General features: G+C 51.4%; 5 protein-coding genes across 5 annotated transcripts; 1 reads left to right on the forward strand and 4 right to left on the reverse strand.

Annotated features, from left to right (window-relative positions):
- Nucleotides 1–299: 299 nt before the first annotated feature.
- Nucleotides 300–1,521, reverse strand: T069G_09488 (rox3 mediator complex subunit domain-containing protein; the record flags this gene model as incomplete). The annotated part of the gene is made up of 3 exons (XM_056176698.1): nt 300–374; nt 427–1,076; nt 1,200–1,521. 3 exons carry the CDS (start codon nt 1,519–1,521, stop codon nt 300–302), a joined length of 1,047 nt encoding a protein of 348 aa, XP_056025176.1.
- A 3,218-nt stretch (nt 1,522–4,739) lies between these two features.
- Nucleotides 4,740–6,912, reverse strand: T069G_09489 (homeobox domain-containing protein; the record flags this gene model as incomplete). The annotated part of the gene is made up of 4 exons (XM_056176699.1): nt 4,740–5,305; nt 5,361–5,959; nt 6,043–6,180; nt 6,239–6,912. 4 exons carry the CDS (start codon nt 6,910–6,912, stop codon nt 4,740–4,742), a joined length of 1,977 nt encoding a protein of 658 aa, XP_056025177.1.
- An 8,130-nt stretch (nt 6,913–15,042) lies between these two features.
- T069G_09490 (3-hydroxyacyl-CoA dehydrogenase, NAD binding domain-containing protein) lies at nt 15,043–16,112 on the reverse strand (the record flags this gene model as incomplete). Its single annotated transcript, XM_056176700.1, has 3 exons — nt 15,043–15,773; nt 15,832–15,931; nt 15,987–16,112. 3 exons carry the CDS (start codon nt 16,110–16,112, stop codon nt 15,043–15,045), a joined length of 957 nt encoding a protein of 318 aa, XP_056025178.1.
- Nucleotides 16,113–16,469: 357 nt separating this feature from the next.
- On the forward strand, nt 16,470–20,009 carry T069G_09491 (timeless protein domain-containing protein; the record flags this gene model as incomplete). Its single annotated transcript, XM_056176701.1, has 4 exons — nt 16,470–16,544; nt 16,623–19,005; nt 19,057–19,838; nt 19,899–20,009. 4 exons carry the CDS (start codon nt 16,470–16,472, stop codon nt 20,007–20,009), a joined length of 3,351 nt encoding a protein of 1,116 aa, XP_056025179.1.
- A 317-nt stretch (nt 20,010–20,326) lies between these two features.
- Nucleotides 20,327–22,558, reverse strand: T069G_09492 (HCO3- transporter family domain-containing protein; the record flags this gene model as incomplete). Its single annotated transcript, XM_056176702.1, has 5 exons — nt 20,327–21,258; nt 21,312–21,799; nt 21,862–21,949; nt 22,019–22,167; nt 22,248–22,558. The coding sequence occupies 5 exons, from the start codon at nt 22,556–22,558 to the stop codon at nt 20,327–20,329; spliced, it is 1,968 nt and encodes a 655-aa protein (XP_056025180.1).
- Nucleotides 22,559–23,266: the final 708 nt, after the last annotated feature.

Consider the following 23,266-nt stretch of genomic DNA (forward strand, 5'->3'; position numbering starts at 1 on the left):
AAAAAAGCAGAAAAACAAAGCAAGCCAGTCCCCCTTTGATCTTCTGTGAGAGCCGAGCCTTCATGTATCGTGATATAGAGCCTGTACAAGTTACCAAAACCATTGTCCCCATAACTTTTCTTTTTGTTCCACGCCCAAGTCGCAAAAAGTCCAAGTTGCAAAGAACCATCATGGACCACAAAATCAACGACGAAAACTAAAGCTTCTGGATTCTTCGAGAGCATTGATTTCAGCTCTCCACGAGTCCCTTCGGTAAACTCTGTTGAAATGGCAGGTCGGATTCAGAGAGGCCGTAGGTGTCATACTCCGACCATTCCAGGGCCGTAGCTCGATTGGCGCATGGCGCTCGGGTAGGGCGGTGTGTTTCCTGAACTCTGCTCGGTGTTAGAAATGACCGGCAGCATCGGAATTCGGGTTCTCGCTTGCCTTCTTGCGGCGCTTCTGGCCTCCTTCACCTTCTCCCGTAGAGTAGCCTGTTTCAAGGCCAGTGTCGTCGTCGGGGAATCCCTCGCCGTATCCTTCGTAGCTGCTGTCGCCATAGGATCGCTTCTTGATGCTGCGCTGAGGTCGTGCGGCATTTGAGCCAGACGACAGCTGAGACTTGTGCCGGTTGATGGCCGCTCCAGGCATGGATATTAGAGGCGTGTTTGGCGCCGTCGGTTTCGCGGACGGTGCCTTCGAACTATCACCATTAGATGGGCCAATGTCCCCTAACACCGACGTGTCCCAAACAGATTTCGCGACTGGGCCCTTGGCCATAGTCAAGGCGCGGCCCAAGGACGACTGGGTCAGCTCCGACAAGCCATCCATGAGAGAACGGCCCTTGACCATGTGGACGTTCCATTCGTGGTCGGGAACCTGCAGCATGGCTAGGAAATCCGAGGGCGAGTCCTCCTTCTTCTTCTGGACATCAAAGTGCCCAGTGACGCCCAGCCGCTTAATGTGACCCTTGTACGTCTTGCGGAGCGCGTTCTTCTCGCCGTTTGGCTTCTCTCTGGCGACTTCGGCGGCCAGATTGGCCAAGTCGAACATGTCGTAGAGATCTTCCGACGTGCTAGGAAGAGACTCGGGATGCGCTAGATGGATAGCAGTGTCAACAAAGCAGAGATCTTAGTAACGACAAAAACATCCCAACGACTGTCGAGATCCCGTCATCCAAGGGAGGAGGAGCGAGACGAGAGCAGCGAGGGAAGTCTTACGAGATTTCAGAAGGAGGTATTTCAGGCCCACGTCCCGGTGCAGGTCTTCGATGGCGAGCTTGTAGTCGTCAATGTGAGCCTTTTTCAGGTCGCGGTCGTCGCCGACATCTTCGAGGGGCCGCTTTCGCTTGTGCGGTGAGTCGTCGAGCATGATGGAGTCGGGGTGCGAGGAGCTGCCGTTGACGCTGTGTGCAGGAGTCGGCAAGGTCGTCGTTCCTGTTCCCGCGGCGGCCACAGAGCCGGACGAGCCGAGGGAGGGATCCGAAGAGGTTGCGGGCGAGAATTGCGAGGGACTTTGGGGAGTTTGGGGGTGGAAAGACATCATGAACCAAGGCTCCTTCGCGAGGGACCAGAGTGGCGTGTCGCGCCAGGCCGGGAGGCCGAGATGTCGCTGCGGTAAGGGGAAGGGCCGAATTCAGGCGGTCGGCTTCATACACTCGGCCTGTCGACGGTGACGGATTGCCTGGCGATGGTTTCTCTTGCGTTCTCTGGAGATGACGGGAGGACAGCTGAGGGCGACGGTCCCGTGTCGGCGAGCCGAGAGGAGCAGAGCCCGGCGTCTTTCAGGGTTTTTTTCCTTCCTATCGCTAGGGGGGCGGTCGGTGGAATTCGCTGGGGGAGAAATTCCGCTGCGGCGCAAAGATGCGGGAGAGAGAATGGACACGGACAAAACCGTGGGCGTCGTCGATTCAACAGTTGGGCAGGGAGAGCGATTGTAGGGCGACGGACGGGGGCGATGATGGAAGCGCTGAGGGCTGGAGAGGCGATAATGCTGGAGAAGCAAAAGGTGGAGAGGCGAAGGGATCCTCCGAGCCTGAAAGACGAGGCACAACAGTCAATCCGCTGGATTAGTGGACTGGGCTGGGCTGGACTGGCCAAAAGAGCGGGCGGCTCAAGGGCTGCCTTTCCTGGCCGGGCTAAAAGGCTAGTGGATGCTTCCAGCGCTGTCAGCACTGGCCGTCGGCGAGCACAGAAGCTTGAGGGCAACGGCGCTAAGCTGCAGTGGGCTGTTGCGTGAACAAACGCGTGTTTGCCGAGGATGGGCCAGGCCAGCCAGAGCCTGTGCGCTTTTTGCTTTCGTTGGAACGCTGGCACGTTGCTGGGGGATGTGTGACAACAAACACTTTGGGCGCTTGCAGACCTTTTCTAAAAAAAGACAGGAAAAAAAGAAAAACCACAAGTACCAGAGGGATACCTTTGTCAATGTCTTTCAACGTTACTAAACGAGGCACTAGTTCTCCCGTCGTATTCAACGGCATGTGCCTGTATGTCTCAGCCTCTCTCCAAAAACAATTCGCCGTGCTCGTCAATATGTACTTTCGTACTCCGTACAGGTTCCGCCGCTAGCGCTCCATCATCGGTGAATTCGATCAATCAATGCTTTCCCGCTGCATGAACAAATGCTTATGTAACCCAAATGCAGAGGCTTTCAGCACTTCTCCACCTTTCCAACTTTCCAACCGCATCAGTAAGCAGAGCACATGCGCATCACAAGCTAAATCACATGACCGGCGGGGCAGAATTCCGATCCCGAGGGCGTGCAAACAAAATTCAAACTTCTCCCCGCTGGAGCTTCTTCTTTTCTTCTTTTTTTTTTCTCATCAAACCACGACCAGCAATCGATAATGAAAAAACCGCCGCCGGCCTGTTCCTGATCACTCAGCGACACCTCGATGCTGCCGACGATATCTCGATGCCTGGTCCAGAGCGCACTTTTTACAGCAACCTTGCCTAAAACCATCATCACGAGGGCCCCGTCTGTGTGGCTACCATGATGCGGTGATGACCTGATGCAAGTGACATACCATCCTCACTATATTTATTAAGTAATTGGGAAACGATCTGCGGGGGAGAATCATGTGCAATGGGTCATTGTGAATGTGTGTGTGCGCGCATGTGAATAGAATATCAGTCTTTCGACTTCTCTCACATCTCCATGAATCACCAAATAGAATGCCTCACCTCGCACACATGCATCTCCTCAGGATCCAGTCGGAATGCCGTCGTATCATCACTAGCATGTGTATCTTTCTCTCTGGAAACAAATTGGAAATACAAAGGTAAGCTATACTTATTCATAGGCTCGACTCCGTAGCGTTTTGTCTTCCAACCAAACACACCACTTATTATGATGACACCTAACATCTGGTAAACCTATCTGCCATGCTGCCGTTTTCAGGGGATTCAAACGATATCGTTTATATAACCGTCAACCACTTGGCTGCGTGCGGATAATCATTGGCTTAACTGATTAGAGTGTGGTGACATAAATGGAGCAAAAGAGTTGCCTTGAAATTCGTAACCGATATACTGACCAGAGTCGCTTATCCAGGTGAGCCAACGAAGCCGAACGACGTTACCAGCCTAGACAACGCATATCGCGGATCGCAACATCGTTTTCATATCATAAGGTGTAAGCCGCTCAAGGTGAAATCTGTAGTCTATTATTACGAGAAACGACCCGTCTGTCGAAGTTAATCCGCCTTTTCTGTCTTCCTTTTTCTTTATCAAATCACAAGGTTGGCTGGAGAACATCTTTCTCGTGCACTTTGCAAATAGCAGTTGAATTTTACGACGAGTAATGACAATTGTGTCATGACAAAGAAAAAACCTATTCAATTGGTTATCTTCGCCCAACGACGAGGAGCATCCGGCTGCCAAGAAAGTATTTTTGTTATATACAAGTAAAAGAAAAAGAAGAAAAGAAGACCACGTCTCAGCGTGTCCAGTCCCTGCCAGAGTGCAACTTTCTCAAGAGAAAGGGGGTAAAATCGGGTATGTCCTTGTTGTAATCTATACAATTGAACGGGAAGAAGAGAAGGAGAAAGGAGAGAAAGCAAAGAAGGTGGTCAGAAGAAGAAGATGAAGTAGAAGAAGAGAAAGATGTGAAAAAAGAAATTGCAAAAGAGAAAAAAATACAAGAGAGAAGAAGAGAAGAGAAGAAGAAATTGTCGGATGTCCAAAGATGTTGCGTCGTTTGCCCAACTCCAAAAGGGTATTTGGTATCTCAAATTCCGCACATGGTCCCGTCGTATCGCTCCAGGTAAATGCGTTTTTTTTTTTCAAGTCCCAGACCAGTCCGCCAGAATAATGTTAGAGTAATCCCAAGGAAACTCCTTTACCATCAGCTAAGATGGTCCGGGGACAGTATATAGTTGAGTTTGGCTTGGGAGTATGGCCTGCTGATTCCCTTATAAGCCAACAGCTCCTCTGCCGTATTTTGTGGCGCCCGCCGAGCCTGCCAGGGCCCGTCCGTAGTGCATCCCAATGCATAAATCATTTGCTGCCCAACTCCAAAGGGAAAACGGTAATGAAAGGGGAGAAAGTCGACTGAGGTGTAGATGGGCAAGCCCTGGCCTCATCTATTTCGCCGTTTGTCAAAATGTAATATGTGAACTGCCACATCGCCACGTAGCATGCACTCGCCTTCCGTATACTAATCGGTCGTAATTCTTGTCTCTGTGGTTTATGTAGTTATGTCCGTTCAACTTTTATGATCGGGAACGTATTGGCAGTGTTTCTGGTGCTCAAAGCACAGACTTAACTTGTGCTATGATGCAATGAGGGCCTCGCTCTATCGAGTGGTGACGTTGCTCCTCCTTGAGTTATATATCCTCGATCCCGTTTCAATGAAATTGCGCTGTTTAAATCGTTCATGCCATAGCTGTCGTTACGTTGCTGGTTATTTGCGTAATCCGGTGCCCCGCTAGGATAAACGCTTCTCGAGTCTGTACGAGAATCATGACCATTCAGGCCACTCTGCAGAGTCTGGGGAAACCCAGGTGTACCCACCGAGTCTGGATAGTCTCTTACACTTGATGGTGTAGCTGATGTTCGCGGCGGAGGAGCCGCCAGAGAAGGGGTCAGCGGCGCTGATAAAGGAGCGGCGCCGTAGCTGGCCTGGTATGTTGAGGATGCTCCATATTGCGAAGAAGATCCGGCTGTTCGATGATTTTGCGACTGAGGAGATTGGAGTGCTCGATAATGGTCTGTCGTATTCAGGGGCAACGAGGCTGAGGCAGCTCGAAGACGAGATCCATTCTCAGATGTCTGCTGGAAATTGGGGTAGCTCAATCCTGTCGGCGATGATTGTGCATTACTGCCGCCTGTTGATCATCATCAGCGTCAATATTCAACCAGTTTCGAGGTCTATCAACTTACTTGTGTAGGGACTCCGGTCAACACCCCCTGCGCTGCTGGGTGGCGCTTGGCTCATCTGACCGGGCTGATAGACCAAGGAAGACCGATCAGATACACTGGAGTGCGTATTCACACCAGGATGCATATAGTGTAATTGCAGAGACTCAGACCTTGGCCTGGATACCGGATCCCGGTTATGAAAGTTTTGGAGTGGCCTAACTCCGTGGCGATGCGCATCCAGGGGCCCGTGTGGCCCGCCACTTCCATGGGGAGGATAGCGCTCACTAGAGTGCGGTGATATTGGCGACATGACTCCGGATGAATTTACTGTGTTCGAAGGGTAAAAGCCGATGTTGCCAAACGATGGCGTCAAGCCTGTGGGTGACATATGACCTGGTCCCTCTTGACGCCGCACGTCCACCATTAGGGGTGCTCTCATCGAGTTGCTCGGATATGGAGGGTGGTGTCCAAAGTCTACGGGGGCTGCCAGCGGCATCGGCATATGGACTGCCCCGTAAGGAGAATGCAAAGCTTGTACATTGTCAAAATCGTCTGGAACTGCTCTCATCTTGATCATTCGATCACGGTCATCGGCGTTGAGCCTCTTGATCTTCGCACGCCTAACAGACTAGTCAGATGCTATTGGTGTTCCTCCCACTCCCGGAGAGCCTGTGATAGAACATCTCTTGTTAATCTAACTTACCGGTTCTGAAACCACACTTGGACTTGTCGAGGGCTTAATCCAGGTATTTCTCTGGACAACCTTTCTCGATGGGCAGCGTCGGGATGGGGCTGCTTTGCAAATTCGCTCGTCAAGAACCGTGTTTGCTGGTGCGTAAGCCTTCACCATCATGTTAGCTCGCTGGCTTGTTCATATCCAGCCGTGGCTAGGATCCTACCTAAAGCGTTTCATCTTTCTGCGAGCTGCCACCCGTTCCGCCGCAGTTTGAAGTAGTGAATCCGCCTCATCCTCGGCCATATCCTCGTCAAGTAAGGCATCTTCTTCATCCTTCGGTACTACCGCACGTTGATCATCTGGTCCAAATCTATCAGAGGGATTGCCCAAGCCTTTCGCCATAGTTGAAGTTGAGTTGACGTAGCCTGAAGGTGCAGAATCTCTAGTAGTGGCTCTGGCAGTCGGTACGGGTTCGTCCAGCAAACGGGATGTCGTGCTCATGCTTCTTGATTCCTCCTTTCTCTCTGATGACTCGGCAAGTCGGGAAGGGTGGCCGTGGTCCTCTGCTGCTCCGCGATAAGTATTATGGTGTAAACTGGGTGTCAGTGTTGGCTGTCTATCTGTATGGGCTTCTAGCCGAAGATTTTCGCTCTGTGCCATGGATTGAGGTTGGACTACTCCCGAGTTGGCATGATTCGATTCGGAGGGTTGAGAATAGGCAGATCCAGCTGGCTGCGAAAGATACGGATACTGGCCCTGCCAGTCTGGCTGTGTTTGTAATGAGGAGTCGTATTGGTCTGACATGCGTGGACTGGTTGAAGCTTTACCAGGAGCCGGAAAGTATTTGCCCAAGGACCAGTGGCTGTGCTCAGGGTCGCAGGACCTAGTGGCGAGCATTGGGATGTGGTTTAGGCCCTTCGGATGGAGAGGCACCCGCGGAATCACCCACACGATTTTCTCGAGAAATGGTTGAAAGCGCTGCTAAAATCAACTCGACAAGAGCCAGACAGAGAAGCTACTGCCGTCGCCAGGAAGTTATCGACAGATCCAGATCCTGAAACAGTCAAGCCAGCTTACGAGGTCCCGAAGGAATGTTCCGTGGTACTCCGATAGGAAATAGAAGCTGCTGGTTGAGTCGTCTCGCTCGCGAGTTGTATGATTCAGAAACTCGAAACCAACCAACCAAATGATTTATCACGAGGAACAAGTTTAGTTATGCTCAGAAGCAGTGGCACGGAACAAGGACGGCTCGGATTAGTTTGGTCTGGGTTGAGGGGGCGGGATCCCTTCGAAAAGGGACTGCCTTTGATCTCGGCCTGCGGAGAGCTTGCTGTACTGGTAATACAGTGGATGTATCCCTTTGACCGGGTTGGCCAAGAAAGAAGTAGGTAGTTAGCCGCCTGCAAAGCGAGAAGAACCAGTGAGCGACCCCTGTCTGAGCAAAGTTAGGGCATGAGTGGCTATCCAAGTTCAGGTCGCAAGACTGATTTGAAGGGGTCGTATCTTAGTTCCAAGGTTCCACGAGGTAGGATTGGGATAGACTTGTATGGTGACATGAAAATGAGGACCGCATACCACGCGCTTCAGTGGGGTCCGACATCGATTTAGGTGCAATCGATGGTCCTGGAATCATCAGCTCGCATACAGGTATATGCCTCGTGCAGGTATGGGGTGCCGGGTGGTCCCAAGATGCTAGCAGGATGACTGACTTGTCCCGAGCCTGCAAGCTCCAGATCTTGTCAGAAAACAGAGTACTCGTAATATCCGTTAGGAGGGGTTTCAGAGAATTGTCCGCAGAGAATACGGCAAAAATGGAGGCTGCCGCTAGAGACAAGGACCTGTATCGATGGAGAAGAAGCTGTGGGGGGGGGCGTCTCCGTACCTGGTACCTGATGAAGGAGGATGGGGTGGGTGAGCCTATGCAGGCTTTGAAGCTTCTTGATTCGAGAAAAGCCGCACTGTAATGGGCCAGCAGTGCAGAGCATGCGCTCCTCACCCTTGCGGTTGTCGGTTGAGCTACCAGGAGTCTTCCGTGTTCCAAGATCGGGAAAGAGGGACCACTACCAGGAAGGGTATAATTGAGAACGGCCCCTTGTCCACAAGCCTTTCTTGGTCGAACTACTACGACGACTTCTCCGTACTTCCAGTATAAAGATGAACCAACTTGGTGTCATGTAGTTTTGTGAAAACAACGAGTGGCAATGAGTCTCTGGCAATTGCCAACAACCAGTCGACAAGCAAGGAGTTGACTAAAAATGAAAGCTCTGTCTGACATGGGGAGCGGCCGGAGCAGCGCGGATCTGGGCCCTCAGTCGAGCAAGTCGAGTAGTACTACTACTAGCATCTATAATGTGCGTGTCGGCCAAGAGGGGGAACTCAGCCGCGGCGACGCAGCGATCCGATGCTCTCTTTGCGCCGGGTATGCAAAAGCAGACCCATCAGGGACGCCGCGTTCAGTTATTCGTCCGCACAAGCACCTGGAGCCGCAGCATGAAGGCCTCGTCCATTATGCCAGACCGCCGCTTCCAACTGCGAAGATAGTTGTACGCCCGCGCGAAAGCACAAGCTAAAGTGGCTCTTCAATCTTAGCGGCATGGGATCGATCTCATTAGCCAGCAATTTGCATCAAGGGACAGGGCTTACAGCAAGACCAAAGCCAAGCAGTAGCAAAGGACCACATAAAAGGGCCGCAAGAATCGACTACCAGACGGCACCTCGGCCGGACCACTGGCGGGTAGTTCAGCGGCTCCTGGAGAGTAGTAGCACATTTTCTCTTAATAGAGCCCGCGGACGAACGCATGACCGTCGCTCGAGGCCTGTTTGCGTACTGAACCAATGGGCTCTTCAACGAGTTACAAAGGTCATGGTAGTTGATGGCATAGTACAACGGGCAAGGGGGGTCTTCGAAAACAAGGAGGGTTGACGCCAGGGGGCGCGCATATCGGTGACCAGGGGTGCTGCCATCCAAGACAGGGGTCGCCAGCGGCAAGTCAAAGACGACAAGAAATCGCAGGCCTTGTAAGTGGGGGGGAGGGTCGCCACATTTGAATGCAGGTAATAGTTACAGCGGCCGAGGAGGAGGACTAGGCAGTGGTGGAGCAGTTGTTGTCTCTGTGTTGAATCGAGACAACGCTCGTACTGGTAGCCATTGCCGATGTGAAAGAGATATCTCCAGCTGTCTGAGTTATTCTTTTGCTGTAACCGGAAGAGGGTGGGAGCAACAGTGACTAACACGTCCAGCCTCGTTCCGCTTGTTCATGCAGATAACGCGCGCGATCAATTGGGCTTAGGAGAACATGTGAAGCGGATGACGGTTGGGAAAACTGCAGCACGATGCCTTTCAAGGTATCCACCCCTCCTCCCGAGCGTGGCGTAATGGAGCTAGGCCCTCTCACTGCAGAGTCGTGCCTAGCATATGCCTCGTTAGCTCTCATACGATGGAGGCAAAGCGAACGGCATTTGCAGCTAGGGTGGATTGGATTCCCATTCTTGCATCAGGCTGAAGCGAGAAAGTGGCATCCCTCACCTGACCACGATACACATACACAGAGACGACGAGATGAGCCGCGTTGCTGATATTGGAGGAAAGAAGTTTCGAAGTCGAATCTGCCACAGGTCGAAAGAGCATCGCCAGGATGTCCGCGCACGGATCATTCGACACGCGGAAGAATTGCAGGGCAACGACACGCTACCCGTACATCAATCTAGGGCTACCCAGGATGTACTCGTACTTCGTACTTTCGTACGAGTGCCAGCCTTTCCATGGAGGTGCTGAGAAAGGATATGCGCCGGTGCAACCGGGCCAGTCTTAGTGGGGCTAGCTCAAGCCGCGAGATGCTCAATCCACGTAGCATTGCGCTCGAGTGCATGCGTCTGCGCGTGTATGTATGTGTATGACCAGCTCGCGTTTGGACCAAGGTGCAGGCAAGCTGGAGCCTGCGAAGTGCAATCGGTCGCATGTCTGAGCAATGAGGTAGGATGGCAGTACGATGATTCGTACAAGCACTCATGACAGCACTTGAAGACAAGCTGTACTGTAAACCAAGTCGTTTCATCCCGAGCCGGGGGGGTGGCTAGACAAACTCACGTCTCTAGCTCCCTCAGGGGTAGCTACGAACTAGAACGCTCAAGTATGTCGCTGTGCTCGGTAATTGGCAGGCCCGCCGCCTGCTGAATTGTTGTTTTATATTTGCTTTCAAAGTTCCCGCTCTTGCAGAAGTGCAGTAGGCCACGTGCGAAGTATTAACACTTTCAGTCCATATCGGGTAGAGCCATATTCTTTAAGAGTCTAGTTCTAAGAGCATTGCAGTAGTATTAGCGAAAGCGAGCAACCATAAGATCTCACACAGTTAATGTTTAAGCCTACCTGTAGTCCACAGTAGCATATCGATTGAAGCTGTAGATGCTACTACAGTATGTTGCGCATACGCGGTAATGAAAGGAGGAGAGCCATGTCGTTTCAAGATGCCTTAGCAGTGGATCTCGGGGTCAGGGCGGATAATGCTGTCAACGGAGCCGGGAGCGAGATTCTAGAAGAAAGAAACACTCCACTATACAGGTGCAGTAAGACATCAGGGGGGGATAGTCCATCACAACTGTTGGAATAAGCATGAATGCCAGCAACGCGGCGGCGCGGGGCAGCGAGTCAGAAAACACAATACGGCGTATTATTGTCCGTCGTTATATCGTAGAGAGCTGCAGGTCAGACAGCAAGCCTCGCGAATCTGCCAGACCGCTGCTACTGCCCCTGTTGAAACAGGTGCGCATGACGGATAGCTCTTGTTGTCGCCGAACTTGTGACTCTTCTACCGCCCATGGTGCTAGTAACTGGGAGGCACCCAAGACGTCGCACGGAGTGCAGCGCAACAGCGGTCGAGGGCTCGCACAATGCCTGCCGCCCGTGAGAAGATCCGGAGCTCAACGTCTCTCGGGCCCTGCCTGCCCAACCGTTGACGTGTCTACGAAGTAATGATATAGCATTTGTCTGGTCATCTTTCCTCTCCGTCGTCCCGCCTGGAGCAACGAAAGTCGCACGTTGTATTAGGCAAGATCCGACCACATGGCTTTTCGTGCCAGGTTTCGGATGGCCGCCGGCCACGCGGACGCAAGTAGCCGCCATGTCGGAAGTGGGAAAGCCCCAGGGCCACTTGACTCATTGGGTATGGGTCGACTTGGTTGACGCAGCGGGCCTGGCTGTTTAGAAGTCATGTTTGGAGCTTCTGCTCCCTGTCTGGAAGAAGGAGAAAATAGGGACCCCGGTCAGCTGTGGCACGACTGTGAGCTTCTAGCTGCCGCCGTTGTGAAGCAGCTAAAGAAAGAATGGATCACCCGATGGCCCAGGGCAGCCCGGGCGAGTTTCGAGAACGGCCGAGCTGGTATTTGTACGGTGCTGTCGCCTTCTCTTTTCAACATGTTCCAAGTTAGAGTTCCTAGGTTGTGCTCGTATACGAGTACAGCAACTCGGCAGCTCGTTTTGCGTTCTCAGGGCCCAACAGTCAACAGTCGACGACGATAAGGCATCGTTGCAACATCCGTCATGTGCATACGGTTGTGTGTGCATGCATGGAGCAAGTAGCCTTGCCGTACCTGTACAGTAGCACGCACGCAAGGTGTTAATCTCAAGATGCTCCGAAGGGTCAGGGCCATCGCCTTTGCCGTAGCATTACATGTGTAGCACCGGCGATGGCCTGCACAAGCACGTACCTGTACTTGGGGCCTGGTATTAACTGGACTGCCCACTAGCAGGCCACTCGCTGATCGCTTGCCAGATGCCACCCTCCACGAGGAAACTGGCCGGAAGAAGGAATGGGCAGCAAAAGAAGAAAACGAGGAAACACGACGAAAGAGAGCAAGGCTGTGCTAAGGGGGAGGGTGAAGGTGAGAGCTGCAGGCCTGGGAAATAGATATCGACACTCCCCCTCCCCCAAACCTCCAAGGTTGGAGTGCCACCTCAGGCACCCGTACCGGATACCTGTTCCTGTTGCTGCAGCGCTCCTGTCTGCTCCTGTCTGCAGTGGTTCCCCTTGTTCCAGTACTTGCTCATGCACCTGTACCTTGTACCTGCACCATGGCCCGACCGGTCTTGTTCTCTCCTTGCCCTTACCCTGGACTCCCGCCAATGGCTGGCCGCTTGAAAGATTTCAGGACCTCTCGCGTAGCCTCGCGTCGCCGCCTTTTCCCCGCGCCTGACGCCTTGCGAAGCCCCCGGTCTTGTCCCAGCCGCTCACATGCACATGCTCGCTCAAGCTTCAAATTTGCTGCGCGACAAAGCGGGGAGCTCTGAGGAGCGCGTTCCAATCGAGGCCCGGACCAATGCCTCAGTCAGTGCTAGTTCCCGCCCGAACAGGTAGCAAATGGCTTGCGATGGAGAGGCAGATGGAGCAGCCGGGCCTTTCATTTCAAGATGCTGCGACCTGTCCCGGACGGAGCATTGCGACTTGTACGACAGGACAGTTCCCCCTACCAAGCTGGCTGCATGTGCTGGTCTGGTGCCATGGAGAGATGAGCAAGCAAGGTACCCGGCTCTAGGGGAGAAAAAAAGAAAAGAGGCTTACTCAAGCTTGCACAGGACCGAGTCGTCAAGACGTTTGGTTTGTCCTCTCCGGCCGCGTGCGTGGGTGGCCTGCCGGGCGTGACCGTGAAGCATCCTCGGGTCTACTCCAAGATTGCCCGAAGGCCCAATGGCAGCGTTCGCTCACGCCTGTGCCGTTGGTTCTCGACCTACTGCATCCAGCTGGTGGTGTGGCGAGCAACCCTGTGGATGGACGGCTCTGATGGGATGCCTACTGCACAAACTTGTTTGTTTGGTATCATATGCGGGCGCAGAGCATCTTGTACTTTCCTTGTACCGGTGCTATGATGCCGACCTTGGAGCTATTGGAAACAAGCTTCATAGGATGCCCAAGGTAAGTAAGGTGTGTCTGCGGTGTGTGTGTGTGCCCTCTGCCCTTGTAGTACTCCTACTGCCCTCGGTGCTGATTCTACCTATCAGCAGGCACCTGGATGAAGACTCATACTTGTTGCCACGCGTGTGTATTACTCCTTTCGAAGGAGGGTGCTGCTACCACGACCGCCACCAGTGCTACATACTGCCAGGCAAGGCCTTGGACACAGACCTATCCATGCTGCAAGCCATGTCGGGCACATGGGCTGGACACATGTTCTCTTGGACTAGGCCGGGTCTTTAATCATCGCTTCAGCAGGCGGGAGATCTGCCCCCCGAAGTCGCATAGAGATGAGCGAAGCATGCAGATTCATCACTGCCGCCTCTCTACTTTACGGCAAGTGCGGAGTACATGCCGGCGTAAATTAGCCGGAAATCGAAATCATTTCTCAACAATGGGCCCAGCCGTGGGTTGCAGAAGCTGAACATTGGCGTGATGGGAACCCTCACCTTCCCGGACGCCCAGCTTTTCGATTCGGCCGACGCCTAGGTGCAGTACTGTATCTGTACGAGTACATCTCGGAGGGGTCCTAGCCGGTGCTGGATGTGCAAACCTGCTCGTCTAATTTCCCTTCCGCTCCCGGGAGGAGTCGTGATCGAGCCATCCACGTAATTGCAGAGGGGGAAGAGCAATCCTTCAATTCAGCCTCAATCTCACGAGCAAAATCCTGGCCCTGGCAGCGTCACATCAAATATACAAGTACAGGCAGAGTGACCGATCGCCGCTTCGATAATTCCGCCTATTTTTCTTCTTGTTTTCCATTCCTCTTCTCCCTGTCGGCGTTTATTTCGCAAATTTGCGGCGTCGGAAACGGCTGAATACTCTGGACTACTTACAAGGTGTGCCAAGAGCTGAAGTGAGAAGCGCCGTCTGAGTGCCGCATCATGCATCAGAGCATCGGCCTTCCTGCATCATCTTAGTTGTGCATTAGTCAGTGACCCGCATCCTACAGGAATTCTCTCACTCTTGGTCAGATACGCAGTCGAAGCCCTCAAGAATATTAACATGGCTGGCATCGAATGAGGCGCCCCTCGCGAGATCAGCCACCATACTCGTATAAGGTAAATGTACCGGTTTAATCAATGTCCTCAATGGGACCACAAGTACCTACTTTACTTGAGGCGTGGTGTCCACGGCTTCATTTAATACTAAAGTACCTCACTTAGGTGCTAATCAACCGTTATTATTGTAAGGCTTGGTGAGACATTTCGCCAGGAACAGCCCGATCTCCAAATGAATCTATTATTAGCCCCCGTCGGATGACTTGCCTAGCGCTGAAACGCTGGGAGCACAGACGCTAGATGCTCGTTTTTGACGGGTTGGAGAAAAGTAGTAATTCGTACATGATGGCTTTGCGACATTGCCGGATACGAAATAGCATCCGCGAGCGAAATAAGCAGACGCTGAGTGCACCCTGAATCGGCTACAGTACTGTACGCATCAAGGCAGGCTATTTTCTCCACAGGACGGCAATGAAACTCGCTGTACTTGGACGATTCAGGTTTTCTATGTGTATTGAATGCAAGGTCGTCACCATCACTCGACTTCTGCCGGCATATGCAAGTCAACCCACCTCGTAACTTAATGCTTACGGATACGGACGGGTGCTCAACCTTGTTGGAGCTGTAAGAGCATATATTACCTTGCCGTCACTCTGATAGTCTCGTGACCTCAAATGCCCAGTAAGCGGTACCAGGGGGTTGTGATGAAAGATGTACCTGTATAGAGACTTTTGTTCTTCCGCACACACCTATGAATCTTTCTGGTGATGGCCTTAGATCTTATACTAAGTCCTAAGGAACCATCTATAACCATTGGATCATCAATTAACTATTAATATGATTTAAGATAGAATTTGAAATGGCTGAATGGATTAGTAGTAATTGGAATATAAAGAAACGTATCCACGATGAGGTATTCGCATCTTACACGTTGTGACAGCAACATGTGTAGATATATGGCAAAGAGGACGCCCAAACTGTAAACATGTACGATTTCACGACTTCGAGTTATACATAGGTACGAGTCTTTTTATTCAATAAGACACATTGTCGTAGCTTTTGATACACATGTCCTTGGGCCATTAATAGTCGTAGAATCCCTTTCCACTCTTCTTTCCAAGCCACCCAGCATCCACCATCTTTCCTAGCAATACACTTGGGCGGTATTTAGAGTCGCCTGTTTCTGTGTGCAGAACCTTCATGATAGACAAGCAAGTATCAAGGCCAATGAAATCCGCAAGTTGCAGAGGACCCATGGGGACGTTGGTTCCGTTCTTCATAATGGCATCGATTGAGTCTCTGTCGCCAACTCCCGTCTCAAGGCAGATGATGGCTTCGTTGATATAAGGCATGAGAATTCGATTGGCGAGGAATCCAGGAGAGTCAGCCGAAACGGAAGTGACCTTGCCCATTCGCTTGCAGAACTCAACCGCCGTGTCAAGCGTCTCCTTGCTGGTTTGCAAGCCGCTAATAATCTCTACACCCTTCTGAACAGGGACGGGGTTCATGAAGTGAGTAGAAACAACTCTTGATGAAGCCGAGGTGTCATTGGGATCGGTGGTAGTGGCGGCAGCAATGCGCGTGATGGAGATTGAAGAGGTGTTGGTCGCCAAGATTGCGTGAGGGGGGGCCACCTTGGCCAGCTTGCTGAAGATGTCGAACTTGAGCTGAGGGATCTCGGGCACAGCTTCGATGATGAAGTCGACAGAAGAGAAATCTTCAATCTTGGTGCTAGTCGTCAGCAGGGAGCGAGCTTGATCAGCTTGTTCCTGAGTAATTCTGGACTTGGACACGTCCTTGGCTAGCAGCTTCTCTATCACGGCTGTCAGTCATGACATCACTTAGCCCGCGGGCACGAGGCTCCAACGCACCAGCAAAAGCAATGCCTTTACTCAATGCCTGCTCAGAAGCATCAACGAGAGTAACCGGAACTTGCGCCCTTTGCGCAGCAACAAGAGCGATGCCCAGGCCCTAAACGCAGTATCAGAATGTCATCTTCACGTGTAAGCGGGATCAATGCTCTCACCATCTGGCCGGCGCCGAGAACACCGACGCTCTTGACATCAGCGGCATATTGCCTGGGAGTAGAGCTGAAGCAACGGGCCTGGCGCACGGCTCCCAGCGCCCTCCCTCGAAGAATTGAACTGGCCATTTTGAATTGTAAAGGGTAGAGAGAGATCGGTGAAGGTCCAAGCCGGCTAGACGAGGTACATGAACAACTTAATATGGATTGCGGCAACCCGGGTAACCTCGGCCCATTTGCTCGGTGGAGGTTAAGTGAAGCCGTGTTATCAGTGCCGACAATCATCCGCTTATCGACCGCGTAAATTGTTACACCAAGCGCGTCTAGCTAGACGCGTTCTGGAGGGGCAGCTGTAGATTTATGAACTGAACTGACAAGTGATAGCTGGAGCATTGAAGCATACAGCTGCTTGCATTTGGCCGTCTTCGATGCTGTCAATTAATTCACTTTTTTACTCATAGCAGCTTCACGCAGAAGACGGCCACGATGGAGCTGGGCGACGGCACAACGGACATTGTCCATCCTGAAGTTCGGGCACACATCAGCAGCCTCATTGCAGCGGTAGGTTCTCAAGGTTCTCAAGAGAGATCACGATTATTCGAACTCCCAGGACAATTTTATACTGACAAATCTTGGTAGCTGGGAGGCGCAAGCACGGAGGACGATGGCCGATACCACTTGGGAGACGATGCGTTGGAGGTCCTCCGCGATATCAAACGATGGATTCGCTTCTACGACGAAAAGACGAACCGCATGGATGTTGCCCGCTGCATCCACGAGGCGAACTTGATTGAGGGCGACCTGCTCCCGATTTTGGCGACATGGCCTGAAAACGCTACCGATAGCAAGTACAAGTCTCGAATTGCGCTGTCGTGCTTTGAGATCATGGTTCCTTTAACTTGGCCTATGGAGCGTGATAAGGAACGGATGACGGTCAATCACCATCGGCACATGCCTGTGTTGGAGCTTGCACAGGTTCAATACAAGAGGGCCATTATCAACTTTGATGAAGCTCGAATACTTCATGCTGCCGTCAGGACTGCTCTGCCCTCGCTGGCGCTCCCAGCTGGCGACAGAGCAGCACGAGATCAAGGCATCATCAAACTGGTGCTCTTCTTCCTCCGCAATATGGCCATGATTGCCCCTCCACCCAATGTTCAATATGAGGGTGATGAAACGCAAATCTCGCGGTCGGCTACCATCGATGCCTTTTCATACCAAGACATATTCTTATTCCTCCTTACATTGGCTTCAAACATGGGTGATGATTTCAGAACTGAAGACACCTCTGTCATGGAGATCATCTTCCATCTCATCAAACGAGTCGACATAGAGAAACTCTTTATGACAGAGCAACAAGTACACAAAGCAAAGGCTAATGAGCTCGCGTCGCTGATGAATAAGGAATCGGCCATGCACAAGGCCTATGCCCGCAACAGCGCAACCAGACACAACCGCTTCGGAACGATGATTTGGGTCAAGCGTGAAGATGGGAAGATGTCTTCCCTTTCGGGACAAGATGCCCTTGGCGACGCCTCAACACGTAACCTGAAGATGGATAACAACAAAGTGTTCAAACCTCCTCGTAGAACAAGAAAGGAGAATAAGGATGAGAGGGACCTAGGCCCGCCGGCGAAGCTTAACGCGCGAGCAGCCGGGCAGCTCCGTTCATTTGTTGAAGAATTCCTTGACTCGGGCTTCAACCCCTTATTTTTACACGTTCGCAAAACGATTGATCGAGAGGCTTCGCATGTCATGCAGTACCACCGGAGACAATTTTTCTACCTCGTAGCATGGTTCCTTGAAGCTGAACGGACGCGAAAAAAGCTGAAGAAAGGATCTAGTAACAAGGCGGATGATGAGGTATCCAGCTTCAGCCTTGTGGCGGGCGTTTTAAACCAAGAAATGTTCATCACTCTCAACAAGGCAATGCACGAGGCATATGAGTACAAGGACTGGCATGAGCTGGCTGCTGTTATGAGATGCTTCACCCAGATTCTACTCACTGTTCAAGAAATGTCCGAGAGTGGCCGAGAGGATGATGAGGAAATTGCAGAAAACGTCCTAAGTCGTCTGTTTTACGAAGAATCGACGCACGATACCATCGCCAACATAATCAGGACCTACAAAGACCAGGGATTCTACTACCTAGATGCTGCTACGGAGCTGGTTCATCATTTCCTGCGTATTCTGGAGGCATACTCAAAGCAGAATGCGGATATGCAAGTTCGCTCTCGCAAACGAACACGGCAGAAGAAGAATAAAGAGCAGCAACTGCAGCAGGGTACTGAAGACGGTGCTCTAGCTGAAGAAAACGATGACTCGGCCAACGATGAGGAAGCTACAGAACGTACTTCCAAGGAACGCAAATTTGATTTCCAACGCTTCGCGGCTCGCTTTTCACCACAAGGCGTGGTGGATACTTTTGTCAAGTTCACGCGATTCTATCGCGATATGGATGATACCCAGTTAAAGCGCGTCCATCGATACTTTTATCGCCTCGCATTCAAACAGGAGATGAGCGTAATGCTTTTCCGTGTGGATATAATCCATCTGCTATACAATATGATCAAAGGCCCCGAGCCTTTAGATAAGTCTTCAAGCATGTACAAAGACTGGGAAGAGCTCGTGAAGCAAATACTTCGCAAGTGCTTCAAGAAGATTGAGCAAAGGCCAGAGCTCATTATCGAAATGCTCTTCAGCAAATTGCAAAGCACCGCTTTCTTCCTAGAATACGGATATGAAAAGCAGACCGCTTCCAAGAAGCAGGCGAAGCCTGGGGCTGAACTTGTTTTCAAATACACAGAAGAGCTCGATCGGCAAATCGCCATCGTGGTTGGTGCACTGCTGGATAAGAATGAGGGGGATCATATCAGTTGGGTGAAGGGTGTTATTGCCGAAGCCGAAAGCGAACGCCGATCGTGGGCTGCTGCTGAAGAAGCCTTGGCAACAACAGAAAATCCTTTTGAAGAATCAACGGATGCCAACGAACCCAAAGAACCGAGCAAACCTCCCCCCTTCAGTAAGTCTCTAGTGATTGTTTGTACTGTGATCATATCTAATTTATGTCTAGACGTACGACCTGATAGCGACGAGAGACGCACCGCTAGATTTAAGAATCCATATCTGCGTCTTCTACTAAATCTCTGCGGATTTCGGCTGTTCGGGCCTGCCTCAGAGGAGACGCCCGAGTCCCTCTGGGTACTCCCAGAAGATATCACTGCCGACTCACTCAAAGATTCATTGCATTATATCAACCAAGCGGAATTCAACCCCCCAACATTTGACGATGGACAGCTGGCTGAAAATCAGCTCAAGAGAAAAACACTGCCCCGCAAGAAGGCAAATTTTGATGATGACGAAGGTGACGACATAGATGACGAGATTCTATTTGAACCCGGCGGCCCGACGGCAAGGAAAGTAATCGATGAGTCAGAGAGACCCAAAAAGACAAGAAAGAGAAGACGGAGAGATAGTCAAGTACAGGAACTAGATGACGAAGAACTCGAAGAAAAAGCTCGCAAGCGGCGCGAGCGAGAGCGAGAAAAGGCCCGCAAGATCAAATCCGCCGTGTACGTCAAAGATGGAGATGATGAATTCGACGAGGAGGAGGACGAGGCTTTTTTCGCCCGTGAACGCGAGATTGCCGCTCGTGCTGCAAAGGCTGCGCAGTCAGCTGTGGATCCTGAACCGGTGAAGAAACGGAAAGCTGCTAGGGTGCAGATTGATAGCGATGAGGAGGATGAGGGTGGTGAAGACGACGATGTCTTGGGCTTGATTAATGACGAGGAGGCGGAAAGTAGGGATGATACCCCCATGGGAGAGAGCGATGGCGAGAGTAGGAAGAAGAGGAGAGTTAGCGTCGAGGATGAGGATGAGGATGTTGATATGGAGGATGCTTCTAATGCTGCACAGCCTCAGCAGGTGGAAGACAATGCCAAGGAAGATGGCGATGACGTTCCTGTTGTGACTCGCAGACCGAGGGTGCGCGGTGGCTTTGTCATAGACAGTGATGACGAGGAGTAGAAAAGGCCAGCTGAGAAGGGTTATCCGTATATTTTACTATATGTGTACAGAGCATTGCGAGGAAATTTTGGGATATGAATCACGACCGCATATTAATAAAGAAAAAAGTCGGTATCAATCGTATATTATTTTGTATAAGTGGTATCGTAACCAAGTCTATTATATATTTTGTACGCCGAACTGCCAATTTTTCATGTCCAGGCAACGTGTGACAAAAATCTCCATCAATTCCACAGATAGCCAATTATAAAATCATCATCCCGGGTATCAAAACTCCATCGTCTCGTATCAAATCACTTTTGAGATTTTATGCAGCATCAGACATGATGCTCCCTCTCCACTCTTTTATCAATACTCCTCCTCCTAGCTACCATGTTATGTCCAGTAGGAGCTTGTCCAAGCTCTGCTAGATCCTCTTGGCTCTTATGCAGAGAGCCATGGTGAACGCCTCTATGGTCACGACCAGGACTGCCGCTTCGCTGAGAAGATGACGAGGACCCGCTCGCTACGGGGGTATCGTCGCTGCTCTGAATCTCATCTTGTTGACTCACACCGCCCCAGGAGCCGCCTATTCCTTCCATGATATAGTCGGAAGCAGTTGGCTCGTCGAGCACGACCAGTTCTTCTGGGTGAAAGATCCTAGGCAGGACGAGAGCGCGTACGGGGATGAGGAGCAAGATGATAATAGGAAAGCCGACGGCAGCAATAGTTTGTGTAATGGCAAAGGTGGCGCCGAACCCGACCAGCTCAACAATGACAAAGCCCCAGATTGCGGCGCGTCGCTTCACTAGTTTGAGAGGTGAGCTCGCGGGAGTCAGATTCTTATCCCGGGCCAAGAAGAGTAGCTTGGCTGTAATACCATTTGCTTGAAGGGCCTGGAAACCCATGATGAAAAATAGACCAGCCAAAACTCCGTGGGGGACCAGATGGAGGACGACGAGAAGAGGGCCCGTCATGGTGCCAAGGGTAAGGAGTCCCTGGGCCAGATTGGATACACGCTGCTCGACGACATGAGTCGCTTCGAAAGTATACGCTCCCTTGTCCTCACCCTTTTCATCGAGCTGCTTGACGGCTTTGGTGACGCAAAGAGACTCTGTGTGAAAAGGGGCTTGTGGGATCAGGCCATTAGGGAAGGGTAAGCCGAGAATGCCGGCCACACCGGTGGTGATGCCGAGAAGAAAGAAATCCCAGTGGAAACCAGCGGGCTTTCTCAGGGGGAATTCGCTTCCCTGCGCAATAAGAGATGACACTAGATCGATGTCAGTAACTAAATGCATATTGAAAAGAAAGGAACAGCCTTACCATTGTGGTCAAACCAGAACAGGATAGTCAAGAGAATGGCAAATGGGAGAGCGGTGAAAATTTCTCCAACGCTCAAATCCCAGAAGTTGACGGCCCATCCTCGATCAGCTGTTGGCTCAAATGCAGTGCTGGTTGGGAGCACCGCCAAATGAGTCTCAGACATACGGCCAATGTGAACAAATCCAGTGAAGAAAACGAGGGTCAATGGTGTTCCGTAATCCTTAAGGAAGACACGAATTGGGTGTCTGAAAAGACTACTACCTCCCAGTTCTCCACAGATATAAGCAACCATGAAGAGCAGTAGTGCCGCGACAATGGAGAGATAAAAGGCACTCCCATCGCCAAGACGCTCAAGTGTTTGGATGCCCTTTTGGAGATAGATGAAGGCTACGTAGAATCCAAAGATATCGCAGGGGAATCGTGTGACCCAGCGAAGCCAGTTGCAGGAGTTTGTAATGGCAAGGATCCAGTGCAGAATCAGCGACCATCTAGAAAGGACAACGAGTCAACAATTTGTCAATGTGCAATCTCAGGGTGACATTGAGCTTACATTCCGATCCAAGCCATGAATCCCAGGTAATTGACGCCTGTTGGTTTCATGATGTCATAGACTGTACTGTTGAACACAGTGATGGGGCCTACAGAATGCCATGTTAGAACCAAGAAGATATCGTGCAACTTATACAAATAGCATATAGCACACTTACCAGTGACCCCAACAATGACGAGCGGTTGAGCAGAAAATATGGAAAAGACCACAGAGCCTAGGACAGATGCCAGCAAAACCTCATTAACACCATAGTTTGATCCGGTATTCTGAAACATGTCCAGAGAGAAGGCAAGGGCGGGCAGGATGCTGTCAATGGCACAGATTAGCAAATGCTTGCTCGACAAACTTCCTTCAGTACACAAAGAGACGCCATAGATATCACATACTTTGCAAAATACATGAAGATAGTGGCGGGTACAACACGATAATCCCACGCGTCGAGCCAGTCGCTGACATAGTACGGCGCTCTCCGACGGACATCGTTGACCATGCCACGGAAGGGATGAATGCTCCACCAGGCTTCGTGACGCCGCTGTGATGTCGACGTCGATGCCCTGTCGTCTCTCGTCGATGATGCTGTCGTCGTGATTGGCACCTCTTGGCCTGGTGCCGCTCGAAAGATGGGCGTCGCTTCATAGCCCCCGTCCTCACCAGTCACTCGTTCTCCGCCGACAGAATTCGCCATTGGGGCTGTCATGGTGAGCTGGATTCTCGGTATATGCAACCTCGCCGTGTGACGTCGAGTTTGGTTCTCGGCACTGAATACGCCGAGACAGAAGCCCGGGTTCTCTGGAAGGACTGACCTCTTCGCAGAGTTGTGGAACGGGTTGAAATGTCAAGCCGGGTATGGGCGTCTCCTCATAACAAAGTCATCGAGACGGCGGAAACACTCGAGAAAGCGAGACGAGGAAAGCAAAGAGACAAGAATCGTTATACGAAAGATTTTATTATGGCGGATGGATCCAACAAGGGAGTCATGTCAACACCCCCCTGGCCAAGGCAAAAAAGACAGATCCGCCACTGCAACTAGCTGTGAAGGATTAGCTGCAGAGGGAAAGACAGTGGAGATATTAGAAGATGAATTTCCTCTTCTCCCCTCCCCCGCTTGTTTGATAAAAGAAAGTAGAAAAGACCCTGCCTCTTTATTTTTTGGGTTCTTTTCTTTTCCCAATTTTTTTTCGGGAGGCTAGATCCAGATTCGAGATCGGAGGCCACCAGCACTAACACCGCCTATGACATCGCACACTGCACACATTGGATGAAACACTGCCCGACTTGGTTTAGACGGCCGTGGTGTGTCGTTACCGCATTTCGCCCCCACATATGGGAGTGAGTGGGCTTTTTAACTTTATACCGAGAACAAAGGCATTGACAACGAAATGAGTTGGAGTAATAGATCATTATT

Source organism: Trichoderma breve, chromosome 6 (genome assembly GCF_028502605.1).
Source record: "Trichoderma breve strain T069 chromosome 6, whole genome shotgun sequence".
Taxonomy (NCBI): domain Eukaryota; kingdom Fungi; phylum Ascomycota; class Sordariomycetes; order Hypocreales; family Hypocreaceae; genus Trichoderma; species Trichoderma breve.